The sequence below is a fragment of the Melopsittacus undulatus genome, chromosome 1 (genome assembly GCF_012275295.1).
Source record: "Melopsittacus undulatus isolate bMelUnd1 chromosome 1, bMelUnd1.mat.Z, whole genome shotgun sequence".
Classification (NCBI taxonomy): Eukaryota; Metazoa; Chordata; class Aves; order Psittaciformes; family Psittaculidae; genus Melopsittacus; species Melopsittacus undulatus.
The window spans coordinates 61532848-61546468 of NC_047527.1; the positions used below are offsets into that span (position 1 = coordinate 61532848).

General features: G+C 37.4%; 1 protein-coding gene across 4 annotated transcripts in view; it reads left to right on the plus strand.

The window, feature by feature from the left end:
- CARMIL1 (capping protein regulator and myosin 1 linker 1) overlaps window positions 1-13621 on the plus strand; it is a 192903-nt gene that overhangs the window by 106482 nt on the left and 72800 nt on the right. For all 4 annotated transcript variants that reach the window (XM_034074622.1, XM_034074623.1, XM_034074628.1 and 1 more), the window contains 5 exons: window positions 2033-2136; window positions 4058-4135; window positions 4251-4327; window positions 5366-5470; window positions 9833-9902. In XM_034074622.1, coding sequence (XP_033930513.1) covers window positions 2033-2136; window positions 4058-4135; window positions 4251-4327; window positions 5366-5470; window positions 9833-9902 — 434 coding nt within the window. The remainder of the gene's footprint in view (window positions 1-2032; window positions 2137-4057; window positions 4136-4250; window positions 4328-5365; window positions 5471-9832; window positions 9903-13621) is intronic.

Sequence of the window (13621 nt, forward strand, 5' to 3'; positions counted from 1 at the left end):
AAGTCTTGGCTAACCTTACATGTACTCTTGATGTTAGATGTTCATGAATTTGACATAAAGTCATGCAGTTCTGCTGTGTTCATTCATCCTGTTCTTTTCTTCATGTGATCTGAATGATTTCAGCAAGTGCTTTGAGACTGTTGAGTCAGAGAACACTCTAGCTACACTTCTGTCTTTGTAAAGAATAGATTGCCAGCTTGGTGAAGTTTATGCACAAAACTCCTGTCAGTAAAAATGAATTCTGAGATTTTGAAAAGAATTTGGAAGGCTTTTAACAGACTTTTTAAAGACAATCTTGAAACAAAAGCTGAAAGTATTTCGCAGTATGTCTAATTCCTCATGTGAATCCTAGACCAGACTACATTGCAATAACTGCTTATTCTCCAGAGAATAACATATCACCTTGAATATTGTCCCATGGCGGCTTCTCAGTATTCCTTAGAAAAGTATATGCAACGTCTTACAATTGGAATTCTTATTCCGTGTTCTCCGTAACCCTCTTCACCTGAAAAAACTCAGCTTCACTTCTTTGTTTGTCTGCAAAACTGTCTTATCTTAGCCAGTTTTCCTTTAACTTCAGAAGACAACACTGAATTGGTTTTAACTTGTGAGGCTTTTTTTGAATTTGTGATACTTCCAATGGGGGAAGTCTGAAGGAGACCTTGGATATTGGATTCAGCAGATTCCAAGGTGCATGGATTAATCTTTTTCCTCAGACTTTCTTTTTCTCTTTTAATATATTTTATTGTTTTTTATTTTGAGCTTTTCAGTTTCAGAAATTCTGTACAATCCCTCCCTACTTTTTGACTTTTGGGAAGTTAAGAGAACTTTCTCTTTGAGATAAGTTTCTGAGGTTGAGAAGTGAAGTTCAGGTGGTAACTTCCCACCTGATCTTTCTTCAAATATTGTATCTCAAAGTTCCTGAGAGCTATTAACACTTTGAGCCTCCTGAGAGCAGTAAAAGAGCATAAAAGATTGTCTGCAAATGAAAGTGAGATTACTGTTAGAGTATAGCATGAGGTAGGTGAAGTTCAAACAGAAATGTATTGATTTGAAGATTGTGGTTAAATGGAAAATTCTAGTATACACATTTAAAGATAGGGCTTGCTTCTCTGCGCCCAAGCCAAAGGCTAATTAAAAAAATCCTTCATTCACCTTGTTTACCTTCACTGATGTGCCTGATTTTGAGCAGTTGGCCCTTTTTAAACATGAAACAAGCAGCAAAGTTATGGATTGTTTGATAGCTCTTCTTCTCCCCAAACTCAGACACTGTCCCTGAATTCCCATAACTGATTCTTGATAGCACATTCTGAATTGTTAACAGGACATTACGTTAAGCTAGATTTGAAGGAGTTAGAAATAGCCGCATCCTAACTTGTATTTGGAAAAGCTGAGGAATTTCAGAGAAAGAATGCTCTGACAAGTTTGTTCTCAATGTGAGCTTTTAATTTTAATATAAGAAATATGTATTTGTTTTGATCAGGAGCTGAGAGTCTTTATGCATCTCTTGATATTTTAATCAACTGTTTTTCTGAAATTACAGGCAAATACATTAGCTGAAATATTTCAATTTCTAGGTCTCATCAGTTGCTTTTGAAGTTTTTCGCAATTATAATTGTTAATGTCTTTCACAGATACTTTCATCTACTGCAACAGCTACTTTTATCTCAATAGTATTGTTTGCAGGAAGACACTGACTGACCGTTAGGGAGTAAACTCTGTTTTAAAAATCTGTTTCAAAATGGGATCACACTATTAAAGCCACTCTAAGTTAGGCAAAAAGATTTCTTCTCTGGATATGGGACCTGTAACACACTGTGGCTTCGTTAGGGTAGCTGGTGGACCATGGTCCATTCAAAGCTGCGCATGTTGTAGCAAGGAAGAGTCTCTGGTGATCTGTATTCCCCTGCTGCAGTATAATGATGGTAACAGGAGCTCATTAAACATTTATGTATGCCTGTGTTCACGGAAACTGCACTTGCAGGGTCTGGGCAACTAAGTTGAGTACTGACAGGCTTTTCTCTTTTGGCAGGGGTGAACAGCCTTTCCCAGTCACTGAGTGCCAACTCGCTGATTGCAAGCACCCTTGTCTATCTTGATCTCTCAGGGAACGCGCTCCGTGGTGATGATCTCTCAGTAAGCACGTTCTTCGCATTTGGGAGTTAATGAATGGATGTTTTAATTGTTAAGAGAAAGGCAAAGCCATTTAGTTTAGCTCCTTTTTTGCCTTTATTTCAGTACATTTCTAGTAGGGATAAAATATAACATTTTGATCTCTACTCCTCACTATAGAGTCAGAGAATTCAATTGTCCCACGCATCTAAACACATCCACCTAATTGTAGTTCATGCTTTTAATCCTTAGCTTCTCTGATAAATGAGGAAGCTGCAAATGTATCACTTGTTTCAGTGGACTTACCATGCTCCTCAGTTTCTGTTTGAAAGCGAGCAGAGAACATCTTTTTAGTGATAAAAAGTGAATTAAAAATTTTTCATTGGAAGGTTAGAAATAAATTATTTCTTTGGACTCGAAAAGAATTTCCTGTTTTCAATGTTTCTGTTTGTATAAATAAATCTGTGCACCCGGTTGACACATGCTGTTGAAGCTTATGATTCTTTGAAGAATGTAACTATTTTCTTAATTCCTTTGTTCAGTTTGTCAGTTGCCATAGAGGTGCAGCTCTATTTTCTCCATAACAGCATCCACTTAGTTCTCAATTTGTATGTATTCACTTTTTGACTGTTACATCCATATTTCTCTCTCACATCAGAAGTTGTGTGTATGTGTCAGGCTTTGAATTGAGCATCTAAAATGCACAGAACTAGTGACCCAATCTTACCATTTAAAGTGTATTCAGACATGACTGACTTTTTCACAAATCTGACAGGTTTCAGATTCATGAATATATTCAAAGAATTAGTCTTTTAAGACAGGAGAACTTCAGTGGGACAAGAGGATTTAAAAGGTAGCAAACAAATAGTTAAATGTACACAAAGACGCACAGTGAATACTCTTTGAGACACTAACATAGAAAATAATGTAAAACCAAAAAGTAAAGTGAAATGTACAATTTTGGTAGGCAATGCTTAAAGAAACCTGATATCTACCTACAGTGTTTTAAGGACCATAAATACAAAAAGTGGAGCTTTTCATAGCCTGTCTGAGAGAGAGATATGGTTCAAAGAAAAGGGTTATTAATTCTGAGATTTCATAATCTGTGGAACAGTTTTCCAGCTGGAGTAAGGAAATCCTGTTATTTAGCAGTTAAAATAAACCCTAGCAAAGCACAGGGATTTTTAAAGCAGGGACCTTTGTTGCACTGTAGGTATAGGGGCTAAATGACCTAGTTTTTAGAAAGATGGATCTATTTTAGAAATGTTGAACATGCTCTGTTTGGCTGGTTTTCATGTGGAGTTGAGCATTCCTCGCTTCTGTGAATTGGGTCATACTTTTATCTTTCTGTGTTGTTCTCTAAGGCAAAAAAAAGCCCAAAATAAAGCTACAGTGAGAAGTTTTAAACACACTAACATTTACTTGACATACCTTATGCAGTACTGAAACCATCATATTAAATCTTATTACCTGTACTGTATTCTCTCTTAAACCTTTAATGCACTGCTGATACTAAGAAATAACCATGGGCTTCAGATGCAAATTAGTTGCTTCCCTTATGCTTCAAGGGGCTGGTTTAAACTTACAAACCAATTAGCCTTTCTGAGGTATAATAGCAATCTGAGTGACATTGCAAGGTATTTCTAACTGAATTAATCATCATTTGCTGCGAAAGTGAATTGCAAGGCAACTCAAGATTTGTGCGTTTGGAGTAATGTTTGATAAGTGTAGTCTGAGTACCAATATTTCCCCTGTTATTTTAAAAAATAATAGCCTTCAAAAGTAAAATGTGTTTTGCTGATTAGGTGAAAAGACGTTTCAGAGACAATTCTTGTAGCCCGCTTTTATAATAAAAGCCTAAAACCTAATGAGAAGTAGGGATCCAGTAATTGGTGTCATCATATCAAAATTAACATGGATTTTCTTTTTCCTCTATTAATTACAGAGCCTGTACAATTTTTTGGCCCAGCCAAATGCCCTTGTTCATCTGGATTTATCCAACACGGAGTGTGCGCTAGATATGGTAAAGACATTTTTTCTTGGAGATTCAAATACCAAGGAAACACTCCCCACCTTCTATCCCCAGGCACTTTTTCAGTTAACATGAAGTAAAATGAGCCTTCTTTGTTTTAAACAAGGTGTGTGGAGCCCTCCTTCGGGGATGTCTTCAGCATCTAGCTGTCCTTAGCCTCTCTAGAACTCTGTTTTCTCACAGGTACAGTTTAAATATCATTACTCTCAACTCCTGCAATATTTTATCATTTCTTGCTCTCATATTACACTTTTCTTTCTAAGAAGAAACCTAAGACTTAAAAAAGACTTTATAAAAGTTTAAAGTCCTAGTGCTCATGAAATAGGTATTATTTTTTCCAAGCAAAATACTTTCTTTCAATTCCTTCTCTTCATCAGCATTACCTTGCCTAATATATTTTTTGTGGTAATGATGCAGTGTCATAAAATCATAGAATAGTTAGGGTTGGAAAGGACCTTAAGATCATCTAGTTCCAACCTCCCTGCCATGGGCAGGGACACCTCACACTAAACCATATCACCCAAGGCTTCATTGAACCTGGCTGTATGTATCTTTTGTCTCTAAGAGGCATTAACATCAGGCTTTGAAGCCTGACTGAATTGATTCCTCTTTAAATTTGGGTTGGGTGTTTTATTAAGTTTGTGTTTTTCAGGATTTGATGAAGGTTACAAATGCATTTTTCCTTTTTTTGTCCTCTTCTGGGAGGAAGTCCCTTTGAAAGTCTTTGAGACTTTGCACTGACTTTAGAATACTTGCACTGTAGGAAATAACATTAGCTTCCATTTTCTTCAAATCAGTGTCTTAGGTCTATATCAGCGATGATACCTAACTGGGGGTAAGCTACACCAGCACTGAGTAATTATTTCTTGTGGTGAACAGGCAATTTCAGGGTCTTTGTCATGCTACTATCGATCTTCCGCTCATAACAAGTGTTTCCACTGTTAACCAGACCTAAATGACCATTTTTTATTTTGTAGTTCATAGAACAGAAGCTAGATAGTAATGTCTTCTGTGCATCAATGCAGTGCTGAGGTTTGTTGAATCAACATTTTGATGATATTATAATTCTCAGCTAATTGAGATCCCCTGATTACAGAGCTGTTTAAGGTAGAGCAAATTAAACACCTAAAAGATCATTATAATTCTGACGGTTTACATTCACTGTTTATTGGAATGAGGAGTGTCTAGATGCTATGTCTTAATGAATTTGTTTACTTACAGAAAAGGAAAAGAAGTCCCTCCCTCCTTCAAACAATTTTTCAGCAGCTCACTTGCTTTGATGCAGATTAATCTTTCGGGAACTAAACTCCCTCCTGAACCTCTAAAGTAAGAGTTTCATTTTCTCCTGTTGCTTAAAGCCTAGTTTTGATTGTTCTTATGTGAGTGCCTTATATTAAAAATGAAAAGGAAAGGATTTTGCCTTTTTTTGTTCCATTGTACATTATTGATACATTGCCTGAGTTTCATAATGATGATGCATTCAGAAAATGTTGTTTCCATCTCACAGTTGAGAGTATTAATCGTATTTCATTCTGTGGGAATGTCACAGCAATTTAGCTTCCATCATTTTTTTTTGTGATGTATTTCTTACTTTGTGGCTTACAAACAGAACTGTTTGCTTCACGGAAAATGGGATTATGTACTTGTGCAACTGCCATTCCTTTGAGGCTGCAGTATTGCAACAGCCATTATGAAACTGAACCTGTTGCAGTGCTTGGGAGGAGAAGCCTATTGCACAGAGCTCTGCTCTCCTTTTGCAGGGAGAGACAATGGCAGCGGCTTCTAGGAGTGCTAAGTGCAATGCATCTCTTTGCTGTATGTCATGCATCCTGTAGCTAAAAGTTTCTGGTGATGTGGATTGGGTACTTGAGAGAAAGTCTTCTTACAGCCTCATGCAGGCGAAGTGAAATTGTGAAGCACTGTGTCACCCTTCCTGGGACATGTGCAGTTTTGAACTGTGTTGAACTTTCCAGACATGAAATGTAAAGGTACGTTTTAAAGTCAAGGTAGGTCTAGATAGATAGGTCTAATCTAGGTATGTCATTCAGTGAGTCTGACAGAACCTTTGTGTTTATTGGGCTAAATTAAAGAAAGGGTTCTTTCCACTGTGTCAGCTTGCTAACTAATAGGCATTAAAACGTACATAATTCTATCCGTAGTAGACATATAGATATGTTCATTAACCATTTCAGGGAACACAACTCCAAAATCCTAATCTGGGCACAGATACAGATATATATGTGTGTGTATGTATATTTGTGTAGTTGGGACCTTGCCTCCTAAGGGAGAACAGGGAAGGGAAGTAGGCAGTAGCTCAGCAAGGTCGTTGATGGCAAAATTAGAGAGTCAGGATATAAAGAATAGTAAGGAAGCACCGGATGAAAAGTTGTTGATACAATCTTATTGATTAGAGGAAGCTAAGGGAGAGAAAAGTGGCAAGTGCCACACAGAAAAGAGTAGTGTACATTGTTTTGGAATATTTTTTCGTAGTGCAGTTTGACATTGGAGAGGATAGTACAATATGATGATTAAGTACTGGATTGAAATCAATATTCAGCTGCAGGAGTCTGTCACTTTACCTCTGATCTTTCACTGATCTGTTTGATGCTCTTGGTTGCTGTGTTGCTTTGCAAGGATTAGGAAGGTGTGGTACTTCAGAAAGAAGTCTTTTCAAACAGAAGGTGGTTATTGAGAAACACATTGGTCAAATCTGATTATTTTAGGGCTATTGATTCTGTGGTGAAGGGCAGCAGAGAGCTATGTTTAATGAAGCAGAAGAATGGAGAACATACACAATATACACAAGACAATCTTATCAGTGCTACAGGAGAAAAATATTGCTGTGAGACACTGACTATATCTACGCAGATTAGGAAAGGTGAGAAGCCCCAAATGCCATGGTTTATATTTAGCTCCTCTTGGCATGTTGAGTAACTCCTGGGCTGTGAGGAGAGTCCAAAGTCCAGCTGGACATGGAGGGTTGCAGAGTGTCCATGCCACTCTCAGTTGGCTGGCAATCTGTCATGGGCTGCTTTTGTTTTGTTATGATGGCAATGTTCCCCTCTGCTCTTAATGTTGTCTGCTAGTTTCCTTGATGTGCTTTCTCTGACCTGATTTTTTTTTTCAGTCTGAGCTGAGTGTATTTCACAACAGCAGAGAGAACTGTGATCAGCAGTATATCTTGCTTTCCTTCTCACACCCTGTGTGGCTTGACTAATACATTTCAGAAGCATCCTGTGGAAGTTAATTTGATGTTAAAATGACTGATGATGTGCTATATCCTGGGGTAGCTGTTTAGCCTTTTGGTCTTAACTGTAAAAAATTACAAAACTTCTATGAACAATCAAGATTGTAGGATTTGTTGAAGACAAGAAAATGGAAACACCTTTTTTCAGACATACTTATCTGTCATTGCCAAGATTGTAATAGCACATGAGGGATGATCTCCTAGAAGTTAAAATAAAAATGATATAGTGTATGATAACAGTTCTTCTCTGGCATCTTTCATCAGTGTATGTCAAAATCCTTTAGACAACATTGGCCTTTGGAACTGTCTTGTCACAAAGAAGTTTCTGGTTTTACGTCCATGAACCAGAGGTCACTGAGTTACATGCATGATTCAAGATCAAACCTGCCTGCAGAAAAGAAACAGATAAAATGCGGATATCTGACCCTGATTTCCAAATTCCCTTGATTGTTAGTTGATTCCTTTCTTATCAACTTCCTTTAGATCAACGGTTCTGGCCTGTTTAATTGCATATGCTATTATGAGTTTAAAAATACTGATTAATCAGTGCAGTCAGCAAGGCAGACGAATAGAATAGACACTTGTATAGTGATGGTGCTGTTAATATAAGTCAAGCCTTTCAGGGAAGAGATTTGCTAATAAAGCTGTACTGTGAGGATGCCATGTAGTGGGTGGGCAAAGGGTGCTTCTGGTTCTTGCACATAGTTAATGCAGTTAATGTTTCATCACAGCTTAGTCTTTTTTTTTTTCCCCCTTTTTTCAACTGAGTGAAGCAATTTAAACTTTTTTCCTTGTTCAAGTGTATTTTGATGTTTTAGTTAATTTACAGACATTGCCAAAAGTTATATTTTGATCTGTCAGTGCTAGGCAAGGCAAGTTTTTGATATGCTTCTCATGCAAATGCTAATTACAAGGCCAGTTCTTGGATTCTGCATCTAGCACAGTTGACAAGACCTTTCCATGTATTTATTGCCTTGTGTGATTTAAACATAGTGGCTAAGTACAGCAATGTCTGCCTTCAGTGCCTTTGGATGCTGGTGATTTTTCATGACAAAGAGTTGAGAAATCATGAGATTTTCTTAGGATGAGTTTGTAGGAAAGAGGAGTTTAGGAATTTAAAATAACCCTCTTCCTGTGAAGCGAGTACATTTGAAGCAGCACTGGGTCTCTCTTTTAATCTGCCTTTTTTTATGGTTGGACTGTATTTTTTATGTTACCTCAAAATGTTTAGGAAGTTCTTTGCAAAGTTATCATCAGCCAGACTAACTTTGAATAAAAACATGTTTGGGAAGGAAATACAAGCCAGGATCAGCTAAAACTTTGTAAAAGCTGTTGCAGAGCTTTCACGTCTGTTTCAAAGTCTGTACATTGGTAGCTTAAGAAGTAAATAAACACAAGATACTTGCCTTTGTTAACAGTGAAGGTCTGATTAATATTCATACCTGCAGGGCAGATATAAACAGGCTTAAGTGAAAAATCTTCCTGGGGCACACACATTTCAAATGTGGCTTTTACACACTACTTGCATAGCAAGCATGTAGACAAATGGCTCAGGGAAGGGGACTGGTTTTTATTCCATGCATCGGTAGTTTGGATTCTGTTAGATTGGTTTTGGCTGAAATGAAGTTGGGGAAAGAAGTCCTTCTGTTTCTTTGTTCGACTATTAATTCAAAGCAGCATCTATTCTAAAGATACTAGAAGGTGTACACAGATTGTATTTGTTCCTTCTAAGACACATACTGTTGTTCTTTCTGATTTGACAGCATTAATACATATGTGATATTAACACTAACTTTTATATGTGGAAACAAGCTTCTGTAAGGCTCTAAGGGTGGATTTATGAAAATCATGATCAGTCATTGCTACACTTGTCTGCCATTATGCCTAAAGACAAAGGATATCATTGTCTGGGTGTATCATTCTGAAATCTGTAAATACTTACTGGGTTGCAGAACTGAGAGAATTGTGTGATACTTGGTTACGATCCAGTGTTTGAGTGTTACAGGCACTGTGCCTGGATGAAATGGCAGTCTGCACAGCATCTTGCGTATATTAAAAATGCCATCTTCCCCTGAATTTTTGTAAAATCAGAGGGGCTAGTGTGGTTGCAAAGTGGAGCACTCCTTTTGTAATCACTTGATGCTCTTTGAAAGCAAGTGTTGAAGCAAACTCATCTCTGATGAATGTTATTAAATGTTGATGTAGCGTTAGCTATACAGTTTCTTTATTAGCCTTGCATCCCCACAGTTTTTAAAGCTGCTGGAATATTCAAAGTGTGGCAGGTTTGTGCTGCCATTATTATTTAATTGGTCAACTATTGTGATTTTGTCTTGAAACGGTTCTTTGCATTATAGTTACATTAACCTGTGACCTCTTGGATGATGATGTAAAGCTGCTTTTCTTTTTTTCTTTTAAATGGTTCTAAAATTGATCTTTTTCAGAGCGCTTTTGTTAGGCCTGGCTTGCAATCACAATCTGAAGGAGGTGTCTTTAGATCTCAGTAGCTGTGAGGTAAGGAATATTTATTGGAATGTGTTCAAAAGATGCAATAATGTGGAATTAGAGTTCTCGTGAAATCCTCTGCAGTCAAAAGTTGTGGGAAAGTTAGAACTCAAAGAGAAGCAGTTATGGTAAAAATCAGCTCTCTGTGTTACAGCATCCTAAATAATGAGCCCAGAGGTTCAAAGCACCTGCAGCACCAGATTGGCAAAACCCTCCTTGCAGTGTAGCTGTTCTAGATACTGAGCCAGCATGCTGTTTGCTACTTGGCGGCTTCTGCTGTTGGTGCTGTGATTACACAGGACCCTGCTGCAGGACTTTCAAATGTGTCCAAATTTGAGTGGCTCACAGAAAGCCCTGAAGCCATGTCTGTGGTACGCTTGTTTTCCTTTAAAACCAGAGACATGCTTCATCTTTTGCATGTTTGGTTTCTAACCCTGGGAGAACCTCTGCTTTCCTAATCAATTAATCAATTCAGGTGAATAGGGAGCTTTTCTAAAAGTAGATTGAAATATTCCATTAACACAAGAGGCACTGTGCAAATGGCTTTAAAAAATTGAAGAATAAAGAAAAACAGTTTTCGCAACTTGATTTGCTTTATCTTGTTTCCTCGTGCTTTACTGTGCACTTTATTTCTCAGGATTGTCCATACTTTTGCAGGACGATGCCTGTGTGGCTGCAGCTTAAGACAAAAGATCAGCTATGACTCTGGGGAGTCAGTGAGGCAAAGTTACATAGAGAACTGTGGAGACTTTTGCCAAAACCAACATGAACCAGCTTAGGCTCAGGCCCCCTGGCTGAGCAGCCAACTTTTCCTTTTTAAGCTGCAAAGAAAGCCTCTCATTTGCTAGGCAGATCTTTCCAAGTCCATCACCTGAGTATTAACTGTTCTGGAAGTGCCTTTCAAATGCAGTGTTTTCCCTTTAAGTAGAAAACATGTAATTCGATGAACATGTTGTGGTGCAGTAATCCTTGCCTTAGGTTTGTAGTGGATTGCTTTTGGAATGTGCACAGAGTTCCTCACGAATTAAAAAACAAGTCATTGTGAATGCATTTCCTAGCTTGTTTTGATACTTTATACTTTTTTAACAATTGCATTACTTTGAAGAGCACTACATGTAAATTCCAAATAGAAAAGCTTTCAGGTCAAGTACACATGCTTCTGACTTCTGAGTGGAGAGATCAGACGGATGATAATTTTTCTTTCAGAGAGAGGAAGGAAAAGGGAGGAGTAATTAAGTAACAAAAATAAAATCCTGTAATCATAACCTTAAAAGACTGAATCAATAAAACACAAATGTAAATAATGAGGGTATAAATTAGCATGTAAATTATCGAGGGCTGACAGAAGTAAAAACATTATTCTTTCATTATATAACCTCCAGGGTGGGATGTGGAAGAGTCTGTGGAGTGGCAATTAGCTTTATTGGACACCAAAGCACATATGATCATGTCTGTCTCTGATGACAGAAAGGAAGGAATTGTGCCCAGCTCATGGTGTTGTGTTCCCATAGCTGGTCTGCCCAAACTGGCAGCACTTCCTTAGATCCTTCCCTTAACATTTTTTTCGCATCCTTGAGCTTTATCCATTCTCATGTGCTTTGGAAAGAAGTTATGCTTCCACCATCAGGAGTTTTGATGTGCCAGGAGCTGGGAGTACTCTCAGTGGGCCCAGCACTGCAGGGTGCTCTTCCAACTCTCCCTGGCTCTCTGTGAGCTGGGCAGGCTAACCTGAACCCAGAAACAAAGCTGCCCTACACCTGGTTCCTGCAAACACACTGTTAAGAGGCTAGAGAGCTGATGCTTCAGCTTTACTCTCTTTCCTACATCGGGCAAGCTTGTATTTAATTATGGAAGGATAAATCTCTGTTCCTTCCCTCTCACACCACTTTTCATTTGCTCCCATAATTTTCTGATATATTAACTCAAAGCTTAATCATTTTATATTGCTTATTTATTTGGGTTTAATTATTTTTACTATGAAAATTACATTTTTATTTCTACCTGCTCAGCACTGATGTATTGCACTCTCTTCCCTTCTGCTTCCCTTAGCTTGGTCACTGTGTAAGTACCTTCCATGCTTTACCTTAATTGTTAAATCAGTAAGCAGCTTTGTTTGCCCTTCCTGTACTGGTACCTCAAAGCTTTGAACACACTTGGCATTTAGAATTGTGGAAGGGTGGTTCTTCATTTTCTCTGAATAAGAGCTTGTATTTGTAGTCTCAGAAGAATGTCATATAGGAGATGTTGCAGAGGGTTGGGGTTTTTTTCAGTATCACAGTCCGCATTGATAAATAGCCATTCAATTTATCTCTGTGTGTATGTGTGTATATATATAAATATATACATATACACACTTTAATACAGTTGCAGTAAATTTTGATCCTAAAACTCAAATTATTATCACACTCAGATTAGACAGATACCACCATATGCACCTATGAAATACTTGTGTGTTTAAGTTTTTGAATATAGTTATCAGTACAAGATTGAAAGCTGCTCCTGAAAAATTGCCCACTTCAAGCCTCAAAATATATGTAGCATAATCATTTTGGATTCTATTGTGAGTATAATTTAAGTGCATGGCCCTAAGCATAGTAACAACAACCAACACAAACTGTCATATATATATAAAATATATATATAATTTACCAGTTCCATAGATCCTGCAATAATAGCTTTGACTTTCTGTGTTGTAAAATAGTTGTTTTCTGGTGCACTGCACTAAGAGAGCAGTACAGAGCAAAGCTGAATGGTTTTGGCATACAGCAAATGGTACAAATGCTCTCAGAAAAATAAGTTGAGTTAAAATTGCACCACTTCTGCCCTGAATACAGACTTTTAATCTGACCACTTCTTGAGAGGATAGGGTGAGGGATAGGTAGGCTTTGTTTTATGCTGAAGAGGAAGGGTACCTTACATTCTATATCTCTTACACTTCCAGATGTGACTTATTATATAGGTGTTGTCTCTGACACCATTGTTCTTTAAATGCTCAGGCCAAGTTATTGAGCTGCTTGTTAACCAGTCACATACCTCAGGCTTTATAGGAAGTGCCGAATTGTGTCTTTACTGAAAAATACTTCTAGAAGGCATATATGCTTCCTTAGTTATAGCATGGATAAAAGAGTCTATTTGCAGAAATATCAGCAGGTTAATTCAGGATACTTAGCCCAGTAAGTCATCTAAGTAAAATATGACTAATTTTTTATGCACAGGAGGTGAAAAGGCTGTTTGATGTTTGATAAAGCTTTCAGGTTTTTTTCTTTTTTTAAGCAAGGAAAGAGAAAACAGAAAATATGAAAACAGGTTTTAGTAGAATTTTTCCCCTCTTTTGATTAAGTTTTTTTCTGGGGGGTGTTCGTAAAATGAAGTTCTCTTTAAGTAGTTTGTGTAGCTGCAGGAAATAAGAAAATGCTTTTGCTTCTTTGAGGGGAAAAACCCCACCACATTGCATGAATTCAGTACCATTAGTAAACAAGTGTGTAAGTTTTCACAACTGTGAGTCTTGATGTTTTCCTCTGGGTCATTTAATTGGGTTTTTTCATTAAATCCTGATATTTCTTTTCTATTCACATAATATTTCAGATTAATTATATCATAATCAATACTTTCCAGCTAGGCATTTTTGTTATCATTGCTGGTTTTCTTTTTTATGTTTTTAAATTAAGAATGATGAAAATTACTGATTTTCTTGTTCATGGTCTTTTGTGGCCATTTTACAATTGGAT